The sequence below is a fragment of the Pleurodeles waltl genome, chromosome 8 (genome assembly GCF_031143425.1).
Source record: "Pleurodeles waltl isolate 20211129_DDA chromosome 8, aPleWal1.hap1.20221129, whole genome shotgun sequence".
Taxonomy (NCBI): domain Eukaryota; kingdom Metazoa; phylum Chordata; class Amphibia; order Caudata; family Salamandridae; genus Pleurodeles; species Pleurodeles waltl.
This window is the reverse complement of record NC_090447.1, coordinates 160,153,660-160,177,309: the sequence shown is the minus strand read 5'-3', so window position 1 is coordinate 160,177,309 and position 23,650 is coordinate 160,153,660. Positions and strand designations below refer to the sequence as shown.

The 23,650-nt window shown below is 42.9% G+C and overlaps 1 protein-coding gene across 1 annotated transcript in view; it reads left to right on the top strand.

Moving 5' to 3' along the window:
• CTSC (cathepsin C) overlaps window positions 1–23,650 on the top strand; it is a 45,484-nt gene that overhangs the window by 11,126 nt on the left and 10,708 nt on the right. Inside the window, exons 2-5 of the mRNA XM_069204002.1 lie at window positions 3,702–3,847; window positions 8,863–9,023; window positions 11,590–11,745; window positions 22,119–22,234. Coding sequence (XP_069060103.1) covers window positions 3,702–3,847; window positions 8,863–9,023; window positions 11,590–11,745; window positions 22,119–22,234 — 579 coding nt within the window. The remainder of the gene's footprint in view (window positions 1–3,701; window positions 3,848–8,862; window positions 9,024–11,589; window positions 11,746–22,118; window positions 22,235–23,650) is intronic.

Here is a 23,650-nt window from a genome sequence, read left to right as displayed (position 1 = left end):
TTTAAGATACGTTATTTCGTAGGGTGCTTTTAGAACCTCCTTATACCACGGTGCTAAGTATGAAGCCACTAGACTGCATCCAAGCACCAGCACTGAAGTTTTACAGCAACTCCATTACTTGCTAAGTCATCAGTGTGTATTTTACTTTTGGCTCACATTTTCGTTTGCTAGATAAGAGTACGTTTACCAGTTGACAGTTTTAAAAATGCTGCTTGCATACTCGCTGCTGGGATTGCTGATCTTGACGTGTTTGTTACTCGCACAGGGCTTATGAAAGCTTGAGGCAGTGTCTTGTGCATCTCTTCCTCCATGTTAATTTCCTTTGGTAGAAGAAGTCTGATTTTTAGAAAGTGGTCCAGGACAGTGCTATGCACACCTGGTTGGCGAATACCCAGAGCCTTTTAAAGGAAGGTGCACTACCAATCCTGGCTATGTCCTCGTCCATACTGGCATCAGTAATGCTGCAGAGTTTCACCCCCCAGTTAATACTTGCATTCCGAAACTCTAAGGGTTTCTCAGGCTTCTTTAGCGCCCAGTATCAGCCTCAACATGCTAACTCATTTTGGGGAATAGCGAAAGAAACACTGACAGAGGGGATCTGGCAGTCAGTACCCTAAAATTGGAGCGCAAAAGAGTTCCTCGATCCCCACTGTGGTGGGACCCCCACTTATGGAAGAGAAATCCTAGGAGATTAGTAGGCAGGTTCTCCCTCATACTTATGCTACGTTTGCTGGCAGTTTGTGTAATGCATAGGTCAATTTCTGGGACCCGTTTAATGCTGTTTCTGTTGTTTGCGTATTCATTGCAGCACAATATTATAGTGCAAAATGCACAGTTGTGTCGATTTAAGACATGAGGGCACATTTTGTGGTAAGAAAGGGTTCAAAAACACAGCGCGCAATAGCCCCTTGCGTTCTGTTCCTATGTGTCGCAGTATTTTTTTTTCTCACAAATAGCATGATATTTCCTGAAGTGGTGCAATGGCGTGAGCTTGGGAATTTCGCTATCGCGCATAATGCGAAATTCCAGAAATTACACAAATTAAAGAAGCTTAATTTAAAAGCCTACTTCACACTCGTGGATTGCAAACACTCAAGTCATCAACGTCCCACATAGATGGAGGGAAAGTTCTGACTGTGGGGTTCTGACAGACCAGTTTAAAACACACGTTGGCTGGCATGCAACTCGCCCTGGCAGTTAATGGGCAAACAGACCTGTCTGGCCTATGAACTGGACCACTTTGAGTCCTCTACAGCCTGGTGAGCTAGTGGTAGAAGAATTGTCATAAGGAGTGTGCACATAGTGTAACCCTCTAGATCACACATCCCCCTACTCTAGGCCTCAGTTCTTGTCAGAAGGTCAGTCAGTGCACATGCACGATTATCGTTCGAGCTGAGGTGAATAAACAATCACCAACAGAAAATTGCTAAGTGAAACACGAAGTTGGGACACACAATCTTCCGAGACATGCAAGCGACGTTTTCTATCTCAGCAGTTCTACGAGGGAATATTTCACCAAAGGGAAATATTCCACCGCTCTGTCTGAGTTACCTATACCTAGCCAGATTTCACATTTGTTGTCCTTTTTACATATAAAACAAGCACTAGCAAAGCTAATATGTTCCACCTTTGTTTTTTCTTCCTATTTAACTGGATTTGCAAATATTAGAACAATGGTATAATGTTTGTTTTAAATTTGATTAACCACTAATGGTTTATCAAATTTAAAACAAACATTATTATAACATTTTCTAATATTTGTAATCCAGTTAGGTAGAAAGAAATAAAGGCAAAACCTTTTGGCATGAGGGCATGCAAAGAAGACCGTGAAGAAGACAGCATGTGGTAAAGAAGAAAAGTCAGTGCAGAAAGAAGACAGAAGACTGCATGCGGTAAAGGAGACAGCGAAGAAAGCAGGCAAGACAGCACGGGGTAAAGAAGACAGTGAAGAAACGACGGAAGATGACATGCGGGAAAGAAGACTGCGAAGACAGAAGATGGTATGCAGTAAAGAAGAAAGAAGTCGGCAAAGAAAGAAGACTGCATGCGGTAAAGACAGCAAATAAAGAAGACCGCATGTGGGAAAGAAGACGGCGTAGAAAGAAAACATGATGGCATGCGAGTAAGATGACAGCAACGAAAAGACAGATGTCGGCATGCGGAAAAGAAGACAGCAAAAAAAGAAGACAGACGATGGTATGCAGGAAAGACGGCATGAAGAAAGAAGACGGCAATGAAAGAGAGAAGACTGCAACGAAGAAAGAGAGAGAAGACGTCATCAAAGAAATAAAACATTAAGGAAGGAATAAGACGGCATACAGAAAGATAAAAGAGGTACCTTCCGCTTCGTAGCCAGAGGAAGGACACTGGCCAGTGTCAAATGGGAGGTGACCAGAAGGAGTACTTGGTGCAGAGGCAACTCGATAGCAAGATAGGTGAAGAAGACAACAGGAAGTGACGTGCAGATGATATGCTGGCATATCAGAAGCATGTAAATCAGAGCGACGGAGTAAGCCAATGGTAAGTTCAGATAAGTAAGGGTCTGGTTCTAAGCCCCTCTTAAGTATTGTGTATTTTTTTTTTTTTTTTTTTTAAACACATGATTTCACAAGTAGCACACAGGCAGGCGAAACATAAAAAAGTACTTTGGGCTAAGCAGACTGTTTTGGTGCTTTATCTTGGTGCCGCCACAAACACCATTTACCCCACAGTATAACAGTTTCTGAAAAAGTAAATTTCTGGGTCGGCAGCCACCCTGTAGAAACACTGGTAAATAGGTGTCCAGAATTATATAGATTCCTGAAAGTGCCTTTGCCCTGTGTCGTCTTATGTCAGTAGTAAAAAGTCTCGGTCTTCTGGTTTTCTTTAATTCCCTACTTATTGAAAATTATATCTAAATCTCAAATAGTCCAAATGAACATAATCCACGCTGTAACCATCATCCCCACACCTGATTCACAGATAACCTCTTTATCAGGTCTTATCTCACCTTTCAATACTTTTTCACACATAGGACTCCATTAACCTCAAGCTGTACCATCATAACCTTCAGTTCTTTTGAAACTCACAATTTTTCTCAATTACATTTTGCATGAGTCAAATTAGTCCTTTTTACTGATGTACACATCCTTACTAACTTTTGTGCCTTATGACTTAGAATCTAGTGAACCAATTTACATCTACTATTAAAAAAGGATTCTTTATACTCCATAATCTATAGTCCTGCTAGATTGCCTCACTATTCGGTCAGCCATTTTTCCACTCTTTAACAAGTTTATGCATTGGTAGAAAAAACTTGTTTAGGCACCCTCGTTCTTTTTCTTTGCACTTCTTAACCAATCACCATGAATCTTCTTTGCATCATCAGCCAATGTTGAGAAGGAAGTAGGTCTGCAAAGTTTTGTGAAGATTCGTCAAATGGTGACTGTTATTACCAAGCACAAATATGAGAAATTTCTCTCTCAGAATCCAAACTATAACCACATATTGTTTACAGCTGTCATATAACTGTTTGGGTCAAAATTAGTAAAAGAATTTGGAATAGCCTAAGATAAACACAGCAATGTTAGAGAAAGAGTTAAAGGCTAACTAGTATGAGGTGTTAAAGAAGCCTAGGGAGTGAGCTGCTAGCTGGTCAAGTTTGTTTTCTGCCAGTATCTGTGTGTCAACAACAACTGTGTAACAACTGCATTATTTTACAGGTCCCTTGCAAAATACATTCACAGTCCATCTTCAAAAGCTTGACTTGGCTCAAGATGACCTGGGTAACTCCGGTTTCTTCACGTTAATTTACAATCAAGGATTTGAAGTCGTTATTAATGACTACAAGTGGTTTGCGTTTTTTAAGGTGAGTTTTAAACAAAAAATTGTTTTTTTGCTCTTGTTTTTGTTGTCTGTGTGCCAAAATGTCGAAGTCTTATTAAAGCACCTGTTCAATGTTCAATAGCTTGTAATTCAGTTCGTCACTCAAACTACAAAGACTTCCCTCAACTCTTTTCGGGTATGTTAAATGATTTGTAGATTTCTTGTATTCAACCTTGCACAAAAAAAGACAAAACACATGCTTGATATGTATGTATATGTAAATATATATATATCAGCTATCTTAGTACTTGAGACTCAGGATACCCTAACGTTATCCAGCTCCCCCCCCCCCCTCCTCCCCACGGGGTAAGGTCCTCGAGTCCGTGGTTTAAAAAAAAAAAAAAACCTGGGCTTGACCAGGGGAGGCAACACATTTATTGTTTAGGGGGTTGAGTGACCCCCTCCCAGAGCCTGAAAAAGCCACAGGGACCTCATCCTCTGGGGCTGCAATTTTGCAAATGGGGAGGGGGATGTGGTGCTCCCCTCCACCCCCCCGCCTGAGCCATTGAATGGCCTCGAGAACTCTGTTGCCTGGAGACAATGTCCCCAACCCCCGGGACACAGTGTATTTCCCTCCCTGAAAGCTCCGGGCAGGGAACGTTAATTGTTCCCACCTGTTAAGAGCATAAAGTGGCTCCAGACAGTTAGGAGCACAAAACCTTTTCCCTGCCCATGTTCTCAGGCAGGTAAAAGAAGTGAGTTGCTCCCGCCTGTTAAAATGCTCCAGCGCAGTGGTAGCTATGCCGCCGTCCGCTCACCTGGGATGGATGCAGGCAGTGCTGTGGGGACTCCAGGCCACCCCCTGCAGCCACCAACAAAACATCCCAGCTACTGTAGGAGCAGGGTGCGGGCAGAGGCCCTGGGGCTCTCCCATAAGGCCCCAAGAAAAATAATGGTGCGGGGTGCCCCGGTTGGGCAATTGGGCACCCCTTAAAATAAAAGGAAAATGCTGGATCTTGAACAGCCGCGTAAAATGTGGCCGCTTGCAGGGAGGCAGGGGACATGGGGCTTCCCCCTGCAGAAAAAAAGTAGGGGTCCCAGGTGGGACTGAGATATTCAGGTAAAAAAGGGAGAAAAACAATGAATAATAATTGAGTGGCTAGAGCCAGTCATTTACTTCTTAGTGCTCATAATAAGGAGCGCCCCATAATGCCCTGCAAGGGCTATTTAAATTTTTTTGTTTTTAGTTTGGTAAAGTATTAGAAGGGGCAAGGGCACCACCAAGCCTACATTTAATGGTGTGGGGGATGCAGGGAGTTCCTGCAGCCCCTCCAGCAACATTAGACACAAACAGTAAATCTCTGGGTCATTGAATCCATGACCTCAGGAGAACTTATCATATTTTCTTGAAGCACTCTTAGCTGGAGCTATATGCAGTTTCCCATTTCCCATAGTTGTATTAGACAGGGCTGCAACCTGAACCGCTGGACGGAATTGAGCTACATTTGTCAGAAAGCTAGATTTTAGTCCATACGGATCCCTTTTTATAATTTGGTGGAAATCTGTTCAGTAGTTTTGGAGTTAATGAAGTAACAGGATTTATATATATCAACAGATGCAGATCCAGGTGGATTTGCAGAGCCACACGCCAGCAGCAATGCTGTAATTGGCTGGCCGCATGTGAGAGGAAAGATTCAATCGCCATTTTGTTCACTGGGACATTGTTCTGAGTGGGAAAACTAAAATTTTAAAATGTTCGAATGGATCAGGGTAGAGGTACCCTCAGCCCATGGGACCAATGGGAGGGAACAGTGAGGCAAAGTGATACAAGGGGTCAGGGCAGAGGTACCATGACCTCAAGGGACTGATGGGAGGTGACTCTGAGAGAACCCTCATTGGCAAGATATTCTACAATTTTTTTTAATCTTGTAAGGATCCACGGACCCTCACGGATTCGAGTGGCTCGGCGGATCCAGCCCCCAATTGGAAAAAAAACACATACTCCCACTTACGCACCCACTTACGCACCCACTTACGCACCCACTTACGCACCCACTTACGCACCCACTTACACACCCACTTACACATACAGCCACTCCCACTCACTAACCCACAAAGCCACCCACACAGCTTCTCACATACCCACTCACCCACACCTACTCAGACCCACACAGCCAGTCACACATACACTCGCTCGCACACCCACTTAGTTATATAGTGATAATTATCTAAAGTAACTATAACTCATGCCCTAAGGTAAGTTTAACTCACACCCTCACATGCACTGCTAATTACCCTACATATTAAATCACCCATGACATCATTGATAATATCACTGCAACATTTGCAGTGAAATGATTGATGAGAAAACTGTGCATGGTGGGGGCACGAGTTACAGTTACAGAGGGGCATGAGTTATTGTTACTTGAGAACTATATAATTGCTGAATTTATGTGGTTTTGTGCGTGTAAACTATAACGTCCTTGTAAACTTAGATGTTCTCTGTGAAAATAAATTATATATTACATATATTTGATGAGAACAGTTGTCAGTCCTCAAAAGGATTTGCTACTTTGAAATGCTTTTCATGTGTATAAAATACATTTAAAAGTAATAGACGTGCAGAAAATCTAGTTTAATCTTTAACCTGGGAACATGTATCAGCACATTTGGTGGTTAGAGTTTTAGCAGTCACAGGAGGTACAAAATGCTTTGAATCAGCAATTCTACTTCAGCACTCCCACGTCAGTACTAATGTTACAGAATGATTATGCCATTGGCTGTTACTCTTTGTAACTCCTTAAATGAGCGCTGTGACGAGTGTTTTGGTTATGAGTCAGTCTAAAAATCCCCTGCCTGCTCCCACATTTACAGCTGCCTCGGAGTCTCATCACTTTTTACTGAATCACTTCTTCAGCGTAGTCTGGTGTTTCCAGGGCCCGTAGGTGGACCAGGGCACTCAATGTTGAAAATTTGCACTTTATAGATGTGAGGACGATCTAGCCTTGAAGAGGGGGAGGGGGAGGGATAATTTACATTGCATGTTGCGAAATAGTTTTGCTTGTAGAAGGCAACAGAATTGATGGGATAAAGTATAACGTTGTAGTGAAGGGTGCCAGAAAACGAAGTTTCTGGAAATATAGCCTAAAGGAGCATTTCCGGAGGTAGTTGGGTTAATTCTTCAATTAGCAATTCCACTGGATTGTGTGTTTTTTTTTTTTTTTTTTTGGGGGGGGGGGGGGGGGGGGGGACTCCTGGGTGTCATTTTCGCTGTGCGAAGGATCTTATCTGCCGATCAGTTTGGGGTGAAATGGGCCACATGTTAAGTTAAACATCCACAGTTTGTGGCATAAATTTAAGATGTCATAGAATATTTGGCTTTGTAACATGGAACTTCATCACTTAGGAAGCCATTATGGCTGGCAACCCTGCCTGTGTGGCTGACAAACCCTCCTTCTTTAATGGCTGTCTGCACATGTGCAGATTGGAGACTAAAAAGTGCAGAAACGTAAAACGAGGCCATATGCTTTTTCCATCAATCCCAGGATCGAGGACATATCCACTGGGACTTCCCCAATCTTTCTGCAATTTAGGAAAGCGGATTCCCCGTTCTAATAGCTCAGAACTTGAGTAAGGACCAGGGCTCAGAGGCCTCAATGACTGGTGACTTCCGACATTGAGAAATCAAATTATTAAAAAACAGAGGAACAAGCATTGGATTCCTACTATCTATACATATGGATCATAATGTAACCAGACCTCCATACCCAGGAGGTTTTCCAGTAGGCTTTAAATGCAATCACTCACTAACTCACCTGCTGGCTGAAGCCAAGGAACAGGAGCCTATATCTTTGAGTCACAGAAAAAAAAACAGTCTATGGGTAAAGTAGTAATTCTGTAGCGAGCCCTTAACTCTACCACTGGTCACCTCTTCCTTTTCTAACTGAGCCTTCCTAAAAGTGTGAACCTGTTCATTTGTGAACGATTGGTTAATACCATTCTGCCGTCTAGGCCAGTGGTTCCCAACCTTTTGACTTCTGAGGACCCCCACTTTATCATTACTGGAATTTGGGAACCCCCCTCACTGAATCATAATTCGAATCCGGGCACCCCACCACTGAGTCATTACTGAACGCTGGGGACCTAATCTGTTAATATAATTTAATTTTCTAAGCAGTCGCGGACCCATTAAGGTGGCTTCGCAGACCCCCAGGGGTCCCCGGACAACAGGTTGGAAACCCTTGGTGTAGGCAACTTCATAAGGCACAGATCCTATCAGAAGGCCATAGAGGAGGTTGCTAAAGAAGATTAGAAGAGGGTAATTTAGTAAGGGGGCCTGCTGAATCACCATATCCTATTCTTAGGAATAATATAAACACGCAAAAGAGAGGGCTTGGAATTTAAGAGGCCAAGTAGTCAACGTGTGCTTCAAAGAGTAGGGAATCTCATCCTGGATGCACGTTTTCGTGCTCTCCCTACCATGCACGTGTCCTCGTGAGTACTTAACATTCATCTCTTCACTTCTAGTGATTTTCTGCTACAACCAGATGCATGGACGTCGGTGAGTACGAGTTAATTCTAGTGAATAGCGTACATTTTGATTGTCGGCAGAATAGTTAATCAAATTGGGCAAAATGGAGGTCTGTCTGGTGAAAATACCGCTCTAAAATCCAATTTAGGGTGTGATTCAGAGATTAAGCTGCAGTAGTTGATGTGACCATACCTGCTGGGCAGGCGATCTACTTTTACAGCAAGGTCAACCAAACCAGTAAGTGTGACATTATGGTGTTACGTGGCAGAACAGGCACAGGGCAAGATGTTTCGGCCTCATTTAGAAGCTCTGCAGACGCATCTGTTGCAGATACCAATAAAGCCTGAATAATCTTGGTCTTTTAGTGTTGAGGCAGTTTAAATAGCTGTTCTGGCTCCTTTGTGGTTGTCGGCGTAAGAACGTAGTTTCCAAAACTATTGCTGAATTTTTGTGTGTTCTAAGTTGAAGTTGTTGTCTTTGGTTTCCATTTGATAAGAGGCTCATTCTTCAATTTGTGTCCTTAACAGTACGAACAACATGGTCAGAATGTCACAAGTTACTGCCACGAGACTCTTCCTGGTTGGGTCCATGATGTGCTGGGCCGGCATTGGGCATGTTTCGTTGGGAAGAAAATCTCGCCTTCACGCTCTCGTTCAGAAGCAGTGAGGTCTTATGAACATCATGAAAGGTGAGTGCCTTATCACACTTTTGCCACTCTTGCAGGGCTTCCAGCAATTTTTTTTAGCAAATGTTAATATTTATTGTATATATTTCAAAATGTCTGTGTTGTAAATCAAAGTACATACGTGTCCGAAGTAGTTAAAAACAGTACCCAGAATGTTCTCTTATATTCAGCTCTATTTTATTTAGAAGCATTGTTTCCTCGAAGATTTGATATAAAAAGAAAAAATCACGACCCAGAGTTTTGTGACTCTCAATTTGGGACACATTTGTGAGTCGTAAATTGCATGTGGCAAAACCATATGTACAAAAGTGTACTTCACACTGTTTGCGATTCCCAATGGGGTCGCAAATGACCTACCTCATTAATATTCATGAGGTAGGTCGCAATTAGCGACCCCATTGGGAATGGCTGTACTCACAGGGATGGTGGCCTGCTGGGGACAGCAGACCATCATGTCTGTGACTGCTTTTAAATAAAGCATTTTTTTTGCTTTTTTTAAATGCAGCCCGTTTTCCTTAAAGGAAACGAGGATGCATTTCAAAAACAAACATGAACATATTTTTTTCTTTTTTTCAGAGCACCATGGACCACTGCCTGCTCTGAATTTTTTTTTTTTTTTACGCTACCATTCACAAAGTTCCCGTTAACTGTGATTGTTTTGTGACCGCATTCACGGTCACAAAACAATCCTACATCGCACTGCGACTCACAATTAGGAAGGGAACGTCCCTTCCTAATTGTGATTTGCAAACCTATTTTGCGATTCGGTAAATAATTACTGAATCACAAAATTGGGTTAGTATATACCAAAATGCTTTGTCTTGTCGCAAACGGCCCGATTCTGCGAATCAGGTCGTTTGTGACATGAAAAAGCTACGTAAATGTGGCCTTACCTAACAAGATATGAATGCTAAAATATATAAAACATTATTTTTTTAAGTGCCACGGACCTTATTTTCAAATATAATTAACTCTGTGACCCTTCAGAGTGTATGCTGGCCTAGTCTAATTTTGAATTTCTTTGAGATCTTACACCTTATATCATTTTAGCACAAAGTTATTTTGTTAATAGGTTAAGCAGTATTGAAACCACCAGGATTCTGACCTTTGGACTGGACGCTCGTTAGGTAACTTTAGTTTAGATTCTCAATTATCCTGATTAAATATTTAACAGCAGGCTTCACAGAGAAAACATTTGTTTTTAATAAGGCTTTGGCCACCAGAAGTAGAGTGTTTGAGCATGAGTTCTTCAAATCTGTTTACTCCTTCAACTTTGCTGACAAAAACATTTTTAGCACGGAGGTTCTTTTCATAACCTAGGAAGAAACACGAGCTCTGCAAAACTGTGCTTGATCGTGGCAAGCCTTAAATATATCTGCTGGGCAGCTCATTTATTTATGTTGTCTTTATGACTTTTCACTGTGGGAATGCACTGGCTCCCATATTCCGACGGGCGCTGTCAGAAAGTGATTTTGTCGCTTAGTGTGTGGCCTCCTTCCTCCAAATGTATACCTGTTTTTTCGCTTGCCTGTCTTTCCAGGGTTGTTTTACTTCTTTCTGTGATCCGGCGCTGTATGTGTGGGTTCGGGCTAAGATCAGAAAGTAAATCATTTCTTAGCATCCGTAGCCCCAATGCGCTATGATTGGCATCAGTAGAAAAGCGCTGCACTGGAGCAGGATGCTAATTAAGATCACCTGTCTACCGACATGCATTGGTCCTCGGCACCAGAGACCTTTCTTCCCTTCTTTATGATCAATACAAAAACATTTGGAGGGGGCAAGCAGAATGGGATGGTCCCTGTAATTGGATGTTTAAAGCGCATGCAGTGAAAAGTTGTTGAAATTACATCGTTTACAAGTGGGGCAATTTTTGTTTTTTCATGCTTTGGCATCGGACAGATTTATAGTCGCTGAAAAAAATAAAGGTTAAAATGACGAAATAGATTGGTTTTGAAATAACACAAAAGCTAACATTTAAAACAAAAAAACTGTAAAAAACTGAAAACCTCTACTTACTGAGCTAACTAGCTAACTGACACACCTGCCATGCACTGTTTATGACCTTGCATATTACATCCCTCACGACAAGTTAATGGACATCCTTAAAGACATCGCTGATGGCATTTCACAGCAGTGGGGGCTGGCTGCATGTGGCATGGTTGAGCACAGAGCCTGGCCACTGCCCAGGACCTGTGGCCCACACCCACGCTGTGGTCGGCCAAAATATGTGTGGGGTGGGAGGAGCTAGTGGGGCCTTTCTTGTCCCCCTCTTTCCCTCTTGCAGTTTAGAGGAATAAAAAAGCCCTTTAGAAAGAGGAATAAAAATAAAACGTTTATTAGACAATGCTATAACACACATAGAGTGAGCGATACTAATCCGCTATTACAGAACAAATCTGTGAAGCCTGGTTGGGTAAATTGACTTGAAATTTGTTTGCATTGATATTATAATAGAGGATTTTAGTGTGGATTTAAATGTTTGATCAAGGTCTGTATCTTGTGTGTACTTTGAAAGTATTGTTTTGTTTTTTCAATGGTTTACATTTCAGCTTTGGTTGTGTTCCTGCAGATTTTCACACAAACCCTACGTGTACAATCTTGACTTTGTTGATGCTATTAACTCTGTTCAGAAATCATGGAAGGCAACTGCATACAAGGAGTATGAAAAGCTTACGCTTGGAGATTTACATCGAAGAGCTGGTGGCCGCCACTCCAGGATCCCCAGGTATTTGCAGAATAATAAATGTTTAAAGTATTTGCAGTTTGTTTTACAGCAAGAACTTAGTCTTGAATCACCCACTGGGCATACTTCGATCTAGTGGATGGATTCTAAAAGATATGCTGAAGGAAAAAATAAATATATATATATTTTTTTACTTGGGTGTTGCTATAGGTGCAGTTGGTATTGAACAATCCTCCCAGCGCAACTCTACAGCAGCAACTAGGTCAGATCTTCAAACTGGGGGGCTTCAAGTGATCTCGGGGGTGAGCCGGACTCTTGCCAAAAGAAGCATTATTCAGATAACAGGCCCTTGTTTTAAGCAGAAGCATGTTATTGCATTTAAAAATATATAACCGTGCTTAACTGCAATGTTTAAATAGGTCTAGACTTATTTCAACATTGCCATCATTATAAAATAATTGTGAAAAATTCTGAGGGGGGGCCCAATGATTTCTATTTTTCAACTGGTAGAGGCACAGCATTAAAATGTTTGGAGACCACTGAACTAGATTGACATAAGAAGCGTTAACTAATACCACACCTTGACGGGAAATAATTGACAAATGAGTGATTATATGTTTGTGGCCAACATGTGTATTGTAGACCTCTGATAAACATTAAAACGGAAAAAATGCAAAATGTTAAATGGATCTACCTTCGCATCTTTGTTTCGCAGAGCCATGTTGTTTTTCTGCAAGATTGCTCTCAATGGTCAGAGTGTAAGGTAAAGATGGCCGCACCATCCTTCCCTAGCAGCTTGGATTCTTTGTTAGACCTTGGTGGGTTTCCTGGATGGTGTCAGAAGACAGACTCAGAAAGGAAGGTTTTTACAGCAGCGACCCCTTCCAAATTGTCTGTGGGCTGGTGCTCAGTCAGGGTAGTTGTGGCCTTCAGACCGAATTTGTTGTCTGTTATCTCTAGGTCAGTGTTGGCCCCAATACCAGATGATTGAACCCATAGCTCACTTCCAGGTGATAGGTGTCTGACCTAGCTCACTCAGGGAATTGCGCAGAGAGGTTGTGGAGACCCTATCATAGAATGGGGGCCTCTCCTGGCGCAGTTTCTTAGGTTGTCTGCTTTCTCTGGTGTTCACCCTCATTGGAAACACACACAGGCCTCTCCTGGTACAGACGTTTCTCATGCAGGGCCAGGAGCACCCATTCCCTCTCATCAGGCAGGCTTCCAGATTCTTCAGGCTGACCCTTTGATCCTCTAGCAAAAAGTGATTTCAGGTAATGACCCTCAACACTGGAAGACTGACTGTCAGGTAGTCACCAGCCATAGTTACACAACAGCTCTTTGAGTATTCTGTGGAATGTTTCATTCCTTGGTCAAGAAGAACTTGACTAAAGCAAGTGGGGTAGTTTGGGTCCCGCTTTTTTATTTTTTAAAAAAAATTTTTAAACACATTTTCTGGTCATGGGATGTGGACCACTGTCAAGCTTTAGAACCAATTTGAGCTAATTCCCTTTCAAATGTCCTTCTCAGGCTGCTTTCCAGACCCAATTTTTGTGTAAAGTGACTCTTCTCCAGCAGGTAACACTGGGGCTGGCTCCAAGCAAGAGCACCTACAGCATGTACACAGTGAGGTGTGAGCTTCCTGCACTAGGCTGTTGCCAGCCTTCTGAAACAGTAATAGGAGCAAAAGTGCTGTTCTCAGTTGGAAACTTCCTCACCTTGAACAACAGAAACTGCAGTCCCACCCTTCTCCATCATCTACCATATGGCAGTCCTTTGGAAAAACTAGTCAACAGCCCCTCGCTAACAAAGTCTACATGAAATTTGAGAATGTAACCCTGCCTCCGCCCTTCTCACTTCAGTGTCAGGATCTCCACCCTCCAACCACAGCAATTCAAGCTATGTTCTTCCACTATCTGGAGAAACTTTCCTAATCCTGCATCTTGTACCATGCTACAGCAAGGGTCATGCAAATGCATCCTGCGGGCTTTAGTACCCAGTCTCACTGATGCACTCCTGCTACCACTCTGCAAGCGCACAGGTTGTCGGTGCAAGGTTCTGCATTTCACATACCAGCAGAACTTTACATGAGAAGGAACGGTAGGTCACGTGGTCTTATTGACAAATAAAAAGCTCTGGTCACACTAAAGATTCACAAACCGCGATACGCCATCACAACCAATGCTACATGCTTTCACCCAGGACGGGGCTGGTATTTCTGTCCTGCTCACGCAACAGGACGTGGATCTCGCAAGGTCATGGACAGGCCTAGGTTATTGTCGCCACACTAGATTAGCATGACCCCAGAACCAAATTAAGTCAAGATGCCAGTTGTGAACTTAGGGAACTGATACATACCTGTACTTTTATACCGAGATTATTCCTGATCCAAAGACTCCCTATTTGTATTTACGGTGTAACCTTTCGCTGTAGTTACGTTCAGCTTTTCACCCTGCAGAGGCAAAGTAAAAGAAATGTGAATGTATTCATTGGCTACTTTCTTTGTATTCTCTCCTTTTTGGGGGAAAAGTGATATGTTTTGTTGGTTGATTGATGCTAATCTCGTTATGGTGTTGAGTTTTTGGCTGGCTTTGCAGTGCTTCTGGCATTGGTCCATTGGCTTTCCACTGAGACATCCGTGTGTTGACTCTGTTTGTTGCCAAGCACCTTTGGTCAGAGTTGACCTGAGATGATAGAAGCGTGAGTATGGAAACACTTTAACTCACGTTACAACATTGGCTCGTTAAAGAGGCCTGCAGAAACGTTCGACAGGTTGAAACGTAGTTTGTTTGGAATGTCAAAGTTTAGTTCAGGTGTATGAAGTCTGATGGTTTGTAATCCTGCAAACCTAAAATTTGAAATTGATGACCATTTCTTTAAGGCCTGATTCCTATAATGCTGATTAACTTTGAAATATTTTGAGTAAATTGAGGGATTTGATGGGCCCCTTCGGCGTGCCTTCCTTAAAAATAATCTTTGTACAAATACAACATACATTAATATTTGAGCTCTTTACCCTTAGGCCACAGAGTCAGCTTTCTCTATCCTGACTTAAATGTACCTTAGCCACTTTTCTTTTTTAATTTACCTGCTGGCCATCCATATCAAATTTCATAATTATCTTTTTTATGACACTTTTGTGTTAGTTTTGTCCCATCGCCTTCAGGTGGCACTATTTAAAAGTGATCTTAATTTTCTATCTAGTTTGTGTAGGAAGCAGTGTTTGTTCTTAGATTAGTATTGCAATAACTTGTTTTATATAATGCTTTATAATAACTAGTATCATTCTTAGCCGTGTAATCGTAGTGAATTTACCGACCTCAAAAGGATAAAAGTCTGAGGAGTCCTCTTTGCCAGGTTTCGAACTTGTGATCTTCACATCAAAGCATTTCTGTACCCCGTGGGTCTAACTCGGTCACCAATCCTACCCATTCATATTTTTGTGAATAGCCTTTGAATAGTAGCGCTGTGTGTTTTTATTTCCTTACACTTTTAAATGAGAGCTGCGTACCACAGGTTTCCTGGGAGAGTAGTGATTGCTTGGTTTTAGCATCCTGTACATTTATTGCAATCAATGAAATAATTTCTAAGCGGAGCTGATAGACGTCTTCGGTATCTACTGTTGGTTTCAATAGTGTGACTGACATTTCACAGGCAGCAGGTTGTATTTCTGCATCTCCGATGTGTTTTTCTCAATGTTGAGCGTGACCTACGGTTTTTAGTGTGGAGTGGCTCTGGTCGTTTCCGTCATCTCTTGGTTCACAGTGTATTGTACCAATTCTCTGGATTCTTCGCGAGGGACAGCACATGCAGCGGGTTTTTTCTTCGTCTATCAGGGTACGGTAGGTGATTGCAGCAGGCTTCCTTAGAACTTTGTTCCTTTTTTCTTTCCACAACTCTTGGCGAATGAAACTCTTGGGCAATGAAAGATTTTAGGCCAAGGCCCCTAATTGCCCAGGCAATTGATGATGAAATAGGAGCCAGTTATGTAGGGGATGACAGGGGCGACCATTTATTGCCTGCAAGGTGTCATACTCACCGTGGACGATGGTGATTGATGCTCACACATTCCATACTCGACCTATTGGCTTGTACGTGCAATCGGTGTATCTGAGGTTTGAGCTTTGCGAAGTCCTTATCTTTCACCCTCAACAGAGGACGCTGCCGCATAATAAATCCCAGCATCGGTGCTTTATTTGTGCGGTGGCTGCAGGTGCTAGGCACCGGCACTTATTTTTAGTAACTGGGACTTATTTTTCCTCGTTATAATTTGACCCGGAGTAAAAGAGAGAGAGAAAGGAAAGCATAGGCACTGGGAGGAAGGAGGGGTTGGGAAAGAACACGCAAGAGTGAGGTAAAAAGAACGAAGCAAGATGCGCCGGGAGAAGGACGCGTTGGGTGCCATTAAACGTGGGCAGGGTTGGTGTTTGGTATCCCGGCGTTTGGCCGCGCCAACAGCGGATTTCTAAAAAAGCTATTTTTTTTTTTCTTTTTACAAATGATAGTACACTTCTAACACGCTGTCCCAAAAGACAGCCGCGAGAGTGATGACCGAGCACCTACAAGCAGAAGCGATGAGCCATTTGCCCGTCTGCAGGAGGAACTGCAACTGTGAGTGAACGGAAGATCAGCACATGATCATTCTAAAACTAGCGCGGCGAGGCCGCAGACCCACACATCCGGGTCTGGCTGAAAAGAACGGAAGGCAACCAAAGTTAACTTAACTTGGGCTGTAATTCTTAACCTTTAGAATTAAACTAAATGTAAACTCGTGGCTAAACCTAACAATTAAACTTAATACTTAATGGAAACTGATTAACTTGTTCTACAGACCTCTTGGCTGACCTCGATGTAGTCGGATCGTCTAAAAACAACAAAAGAAGGAACATAATTTGTTTTTACACGTAGTGCCTCAACCATACTTTTTAAGAGCTGTAAGTAAGAGGTGCTATCTAGTGCTTGATTTGTTAAAGAATAACTGCTGTGCCCCCAAAGTTTCCTCGGCAGCCCTTGAGTGGCGGTAGTGAATATTGGGGCGCCCAATACCAAGTGTGTGGTCTTGATTCCATTTCATGCCTCTTTAATCACCTGCCAGGCATGCTCTGCTCCTTTATCTCACTCTTGCAGGTCCCTGATTTATTCCATAGTCCGGTTTTTCCATCTTTCTTTTCCTCCTCATTTCACTGTCTTGCTCTGATTTAAAATCTGACGGAGAAAAATAAGATTTGGGGGCTGAGTTGACCATATCCTTATTCAGACTTGTGAGCAAAGGAGATCATGGTAGGTGTCTCTGCCGAGCATTTAACTCACTGAGCCATCTTGCTTCCTTAAATTTGCTGGTGGAGCAGCCAAGAACCACTTTGATCTCAAGCAAAACTGCCCATCAGTCTAACTAACCCTAATGTGGCTTTGTAAGACCGGGAAAACCTTGTAGGGAACACACATGATCGATTTGGCAAGAAATATGGGTATTGCAAGAAGTTCCACTGCAGAAATTCACAAGATGAGATCAAATGTAGGGTTATGAAAAACCTAGATTGAACACAAAAAGGCCCAAACATCACATCTAGCTGGTGTTACATGTGTTGGATCTCCTACATAGGAGAGCTCCAGGGAGGAGATTCTCCAGTCCTCATCTCGATTCCCCCACCCCCCATGAGAGGGGTGAGCAGTGAGAGAGAGGCTTGGTGCAGTGATCAGTGTTTTTAGAAATTGCATCTATGCATGTTGGGTAGGGATTCCCCAGCTACACCCTTGCTTTTTTTGTCCTACACTAGTGAAACCATGGAAATATCTAGGCCTTCTGTTCCGTAACATTGTACTGTTTGAAAACATGCCTACCAAAAGTGTGAATTTTATGAAAATTCCTTTGAAACCTTTGGCCAGCCAATCGGAAGCAACTAAATGGACCTCCCACTAATAGTCCATAAATTGTGCAGAGCTAGAAAATAATATTCCTAAATCCTGCGGTGCTCTGATCTCCAGAATTGTAATACTGTATCCCCGAGTAGGAGGACCAGATATTTCTTCAGAGACCTTCATTAAAGAGCTTTTCTCAGTCTGTGTTACATAGCTTGTATGCATCTATTTTTTTTTTTTTTTTTTTACATTTAGTGCAAATGCACCAAATGGTATTAGTGTGTAATATTTTTCTGACATCTCTTCCATTTATATGTGAGCCAAATATGTAACCATTCCATCAAGGTGTTGAGACTGGGAGACATTTAGAGGTAGGAATGGTAAGTTGAAAGGTGATTGATGTCCATGAGTGTCTACAATATATATTTTATCTAATTTTAGACATTTTGTCAGTGAAAAATGATAGTGACCTTTTGAATTTTTTTAAATGATTTTGGTCAGTTCTCTGGCCGGTTTGTTAGAATTTGATATCTGTTTATGGGCAGTGGTGGTCTTTTTAGATCGTATTGTCTGTTTATGTTCTGTTCTTGATTTCTTTGGCTTCTACCTCTTAGTCTTTGATTTTGCAGCAGTCATATCTTTACTTGTTTCTGACTTTTGTCTCATGTCAAGAATATAGGCGGTCATTCTGACCGCGGCGGGCGGCGGTAGCCTCCCGCCACGCGGTTACCGCCATATGGCCGCTCCGCGGTCAAAAGACCGCGGCGGCCATTCTGGCTTTCCCGCTGGGCCGGCGGGCGGCCGCCAAAAGATCGCCCGCCGGCCCAGCGGGAAAGGCCCTGCAACAAGGAAGCCGGCTCCGAATGGAGCCGGCGGAGTTGCAGGCGTGCGGCGGGTGCAGTTGCAGACAGTGAAAATGTTTATGGGGCCCTGTTAGGGGGGCCCCTGCACTGCCCATGCCAGTGGCATGGGCAGTGCAGGGGCCCCCAGGGGCCCCACAACACCCGTTCCCGCCATCCTGTTCCTGGCGGTAAATACCGCCAGAAACAGGATGGCGGGAAGGGGGTCGGAATCTCCATGGCGGCGCTGCTTGCAGCGCCGCCATGGAGATTCAGCCCATGCAGGGGAAATCCAGCGGAAAACCGCCGGATCCCCTTTTCTGACCGTGGCTTTACCGCCGCGGTCAGAATGGGCTGGGAAGCACCGCCAGCCTGTTGGCGGTGCTTCCGTGGTCCCCGGCCCTGGCGGTCTTGGACCGCCAGGGTCGGAATGACCCCCATAGTCTTTTGAGGCAAGGGTTGCATGAGTTTTGGTCTCACATTTTCCAGTGTTCTTGGAAGCCACTCTGTAGACAAACTGTCGTTGTAAGTTGGTAATTAATTGGCTACTAGTTGGTCTGTGTAATTTTTCCTTTTAATTCAGGCTGATTAGTCTTTTCTTTGAGCCATGTGAGAAGAACCACATAGTGTATGTGGTATCAGTACTATGTTTCCTGCCTGGAAAACAACCATCAGGTGCACACTTGTATTCTCTGTAGCTGGAGGGAGAAAATCTCTTGCATGTATGCAGACCAATGTCCGCACCACCTTCAGCAGATATGCTACTTTATTTCTGAAAGGTGGTTTTAGGTTTGTGACTAGTTGTGGTCACCGACATCACTGTCATTGATGATGCCCTTCACCCCATAAACATTATGAATAAAAGAGACCTCCGATACTGAGGTCACCCTTTCTGGCCAAAAGCAGCAACTCCTGGAAAGGAAACCCGGCGTGTCAAATAAACATGTTTGCACTAGTGCTGGACGTAGCCAGTGTTCAAAATCAAAGAGAAGAAGGATTCTGCCTGGGAGTAGGAGACTTCTCAGGGTACACACTTCCTCACCTCCACAAATGCTTTTGTAACATCAAGTTGAGTTAATCTCTCCATTTATTTGTAATGGTTCCAGGCATGTAATTGCACCCTGCAGGCAAGTTTGTTTCTGATCTGTGTACAGAGGCTGCAAAGCCTTTGCACTAAGATATAAAACACTCCCTAATGATGTCATTTTGTGACACCAACTCTCCTTTTACTCCAATGACTCAGGCGTGGAAAGGGGAGGAGAATAGGGTGTGTGGACAGGGATTGCAGCAGGTAGCCAAGCAAGCTGCCTTCAATAAGCACCAGCCTGTTGAGTTTGAATTGACAAGACTTATCCTGCTCCCTACTTCTCCGCCTAGTCCTTAGGGATCACACTCTCAGTGCAGGAGGTGGTTTAGAGGTTGGGCTGCCATGTTGATGAGCAAAGGCCCTTACCACAAGTAAACACAGCAAAAGGTGTGAAGTTGTTCCAGGTTTTCAACACCGTACTACAGTCTGTTGCTTGAGTTGTCTACAGAAAAATGCAGGTGCAGAAAGCCACCAGCCATCATTACTCCTTCACTCAATAAGCCACCTACTGCAGTCTGAGTGGTTAGTTACAGCAGTCCATGATCAATATCCTGAGACTTGAAAGAAGGTCACTCCCACATTGCTTTTTCCTTTACCACCTCCTGGAAGGTGTTAGCCTCTGTGACTGGACTCCTGCATGGCAGGGACAGGTGTCTGCACCACCTTAATTGGTGTGCCAATTCATCTGCTCAACAAGGAGACAGTAGTTGTCCATGGAGGGAAGGCATGGTACTCCACTGGTCCATAGAACTGTCCCTGCCCCGTTATATCCATGTTTTTGGAGTTAGTTTTTACTCAGTAGAAAGAATGACGTCAGTTGGATCGTGATATAATGCTATCCTGTGTAATAAAATGTCTGTTGTGGATTAATTGTGTCCTGTAATCTGAGACTCTTTTTAAAGCCAGAACAGCTGCAGGATGCTTTACAATGCTGTAATCCCTATAGCAGTGTTCCCAACCTGTGGGCCGGGGACCCCTGGGGGTCCGCGAAGCCTCCGCAGGGGGTCCCGACTGCTTAGAAAATTTTATATTTTTGGGTTCCAACTATCAGTAATGACTCAGTGGGGGGCCCCCGGATTCCAATAATGATTCAGTGTGGGTCCCCGGGCTGCAGTATTGATAAAATGGAGGTCCACAGAAGTCAAAAGGTTGGGAACCACTGCATTATAGGTTTCTGAGCGATGCACTGTTTCTGCCAAGTGAAGGTAGCACTCTGAGCACATCTGAACTTCATCCTGAAAGCTTTGAATGTGTGTATAACTTAATGAGGGAAATATTCCCCTGGTTCCCTTTTCAAGTAAATTATGCTCCACCTTGAATAAAATGTTGCAGTAAACCGTACAGATAGACGAGCGTCTATGCATGGAGCTCGCGCATACGCAGCAGGGACAGTCCAAGCCGTGCATAGCAGGACTTTGCTCCTGGGCCAGGCTTTTTAGGCCCTTTAACCCCCCCTGAAACCTGATATTCTCCCACTAATTGTAATTTGCCAACTCAAAAAATGTCATGCAGATTCATCAAACCGTGCCAGTGTTATTAGTGGATGAAACATTTATTTCCACCACATGTATCTTTGCTGCTCTCTTCGCGCTCTGCTTAAAACATGACAGCAGAACAATAAACCTGTTATAAATCTGCCAAAGTTTGTGCGAATTAATCTAACAGGACCAGATTTATGAACAAATGAGCACTTCTTTGACATGCCTCTCTTTTTAGACGTGGCCCTTGTTGAACCTGCATGAAATTGAGCAAGAGTAAGCAAAGCAGGCTCTGTCTGCTGTATTTCTTGCAGATCCATCTAATGTTGCCAAGTTCACAAAAAATAAAAATACAACTACTTTGACTCTCCTGTCCCGGTTTAGCTTGGGCCTCCTGTATTGTATTGGCATGAAATCTGAAATACCAGCACTGGCTATTATTGGCTAACTGCCTGCCCCATTTCATTCTGATTCATCAAACACTGGCAACTTAATAGCAAATTAAACATGTATTGCCCCCGTTCTTGATAGAATTGGCAGCGTACCAGAGGAATAATTCTTCTAAACTAAACATCTGCCAAGTTTTGTGCACGTTGGTCTTGCCAGAGGATTTATGCAGTTCTTTGGTTCACATTCTAATGTCTAAGCTTTAAAATAAGGTTTTAGCTTGGAATTCATTGCCCAGTCGGATATCCGTGTATCAATGAGCTTAAAACATACCCCGAGAAGATTAGAAGTTGTCCCCCAATAGTAAGTCCAGTAAATAAGGGACTGACCTATTTACTGGATTTACTGGATGATCCTTTACTATTGGGGGACAACTTCTAACTGCTCTGCGTGTACGTGATGCTCATGTTTGATGTGGGATTTTTCTCACATTCTTTGGCACTATTTTGGTAGCATAGTGCTTTTCACCTGTTGAGCAGTTTGTCCGTGCAAATTTAAGTGTATTGTACATACCCAAGGAAAGTGCTGCCCACGTAGGACCACTGCTACCGCTCTCCGTCGCACCCTTGTGTCAGTGTATGGAGAAGTTCATACTTGCATAATAGGAAGTATATTTTATTCATTGTTTGTTTGAAAAGAATTTGTCTGATCACTTTGATTTTTCGAAATTCTTGCCTTGTTAGGTCTATAATGTGTACTTTATTTTAGACGTCCGAAACCTGCACCAATGATGGAAGAATCTACTGGATTCTCAAGTTTGCCCGACTCCTGGGACTGGAGAAACGTTAATGGTGTTAACTACGTCAGTCCGGTTAGAAATCAAGGTAATCTCAATTATTTCTTTATGACCTAGAGATTGAACAACACTCGCCATCATGCATTTAAACAAATGTGTAAAAAAAAAAAATATATATATATATATTTTTTTTTTTTTTTTTTTTTTTTTTTTTTTTTTACTCACATGAGTAGGCTTGTAGCTTCATAAAAAAAAAAAACATTCTCATTAAATCCCACGTTTGTATTGAAAATGTCTGTATAACTTTTTTTACTGCCCTATATTATTAGTGTGTCACCAGAATCGCACAAACCTTAAAAAAAAAAAATATATATATATATATATATATATATATATATAGTTACCCTTCTTGATTCAACAATTGATTTCCTGTTCTAGAAATGTGGCTGTACAGGCTTCTTCCTTGTTGATCAAATGATGAATCTGCTTGTTTGATGGGACATATTATTAACACATTGGCACAGCAGCACAAGTTGTTCCTCTTTCCTTCAATACTTTGGCCATGGCTTGATGTCCTAGTGTCTACAGAAACTCTGAAATCGTGCAGCTCCAGGAACAAAGGGGTGGAATGTTGTCTAGAAGTCAGCTTCTATACGAGTGCTCCTTGGATCATCCCAAGATTCGGTCTTTCATCCTGCTTCAGACTGTGATGTGCAAACTCTATAAATCATCGGGATGAGGATCGAACCGGCAGTGACATTTACCTTTACAGCAGGGGAACAGGGTTTTTCTGAACTAGCCTGCATGATCCAGCATTACTGAAAGTAGAAGATTGAGTGTGGCCCCTTGTCTTGAGGAAATCTGGTTCTTTCAGCTGGGCAGGTATCAGGTCACTACTTTGTGGTGTCCTGAAGCTCCTCAAACACCGCCAGTGTATCTTTTTGACATCTCATAGCCCGATTCCCCACCCTCCAATCAAGGAGTTCCCCTGAATCACCAGACATCTTGCAGAAACAAATGTCAGCCATTCTGAATTCCACTAGGGCAACCAAGGATCCACATACACATCTGGCGGGCAGCATTAGTTCCATCCATATCCTCCACAGCTTTTCACCGCAACCACCACAGATAATTTCCTGAACACCACTTCTGTTACTGCTAGACAATGGTGTGCCTTCTCTTGACTGTTGTGTCACCCTGCAGGAGTGGAGGCCTAACAAACACACTTTGATACAGAGTTTGCTTATATGCATACTTTACTCATTTGGAGAGTAGAGTTATTGTGCACAATGCAGCCAACACAAGATTTCACATTTACATTGCACGTTGTTTTATTGGAAAATTATAAAGGGCAATATCTTTACCTTCACTTGTTTAAGGACTGAAAGAACTCAAACTAGGCTGCAGTACCATGCACAAGTGTCTCGTCCTCAGAGGTTCTCATTAACTGGCACTGTGCTGATTAACTTCCGGAACAGTCAGTCAGTCTTGGAAAGCTCAGTTC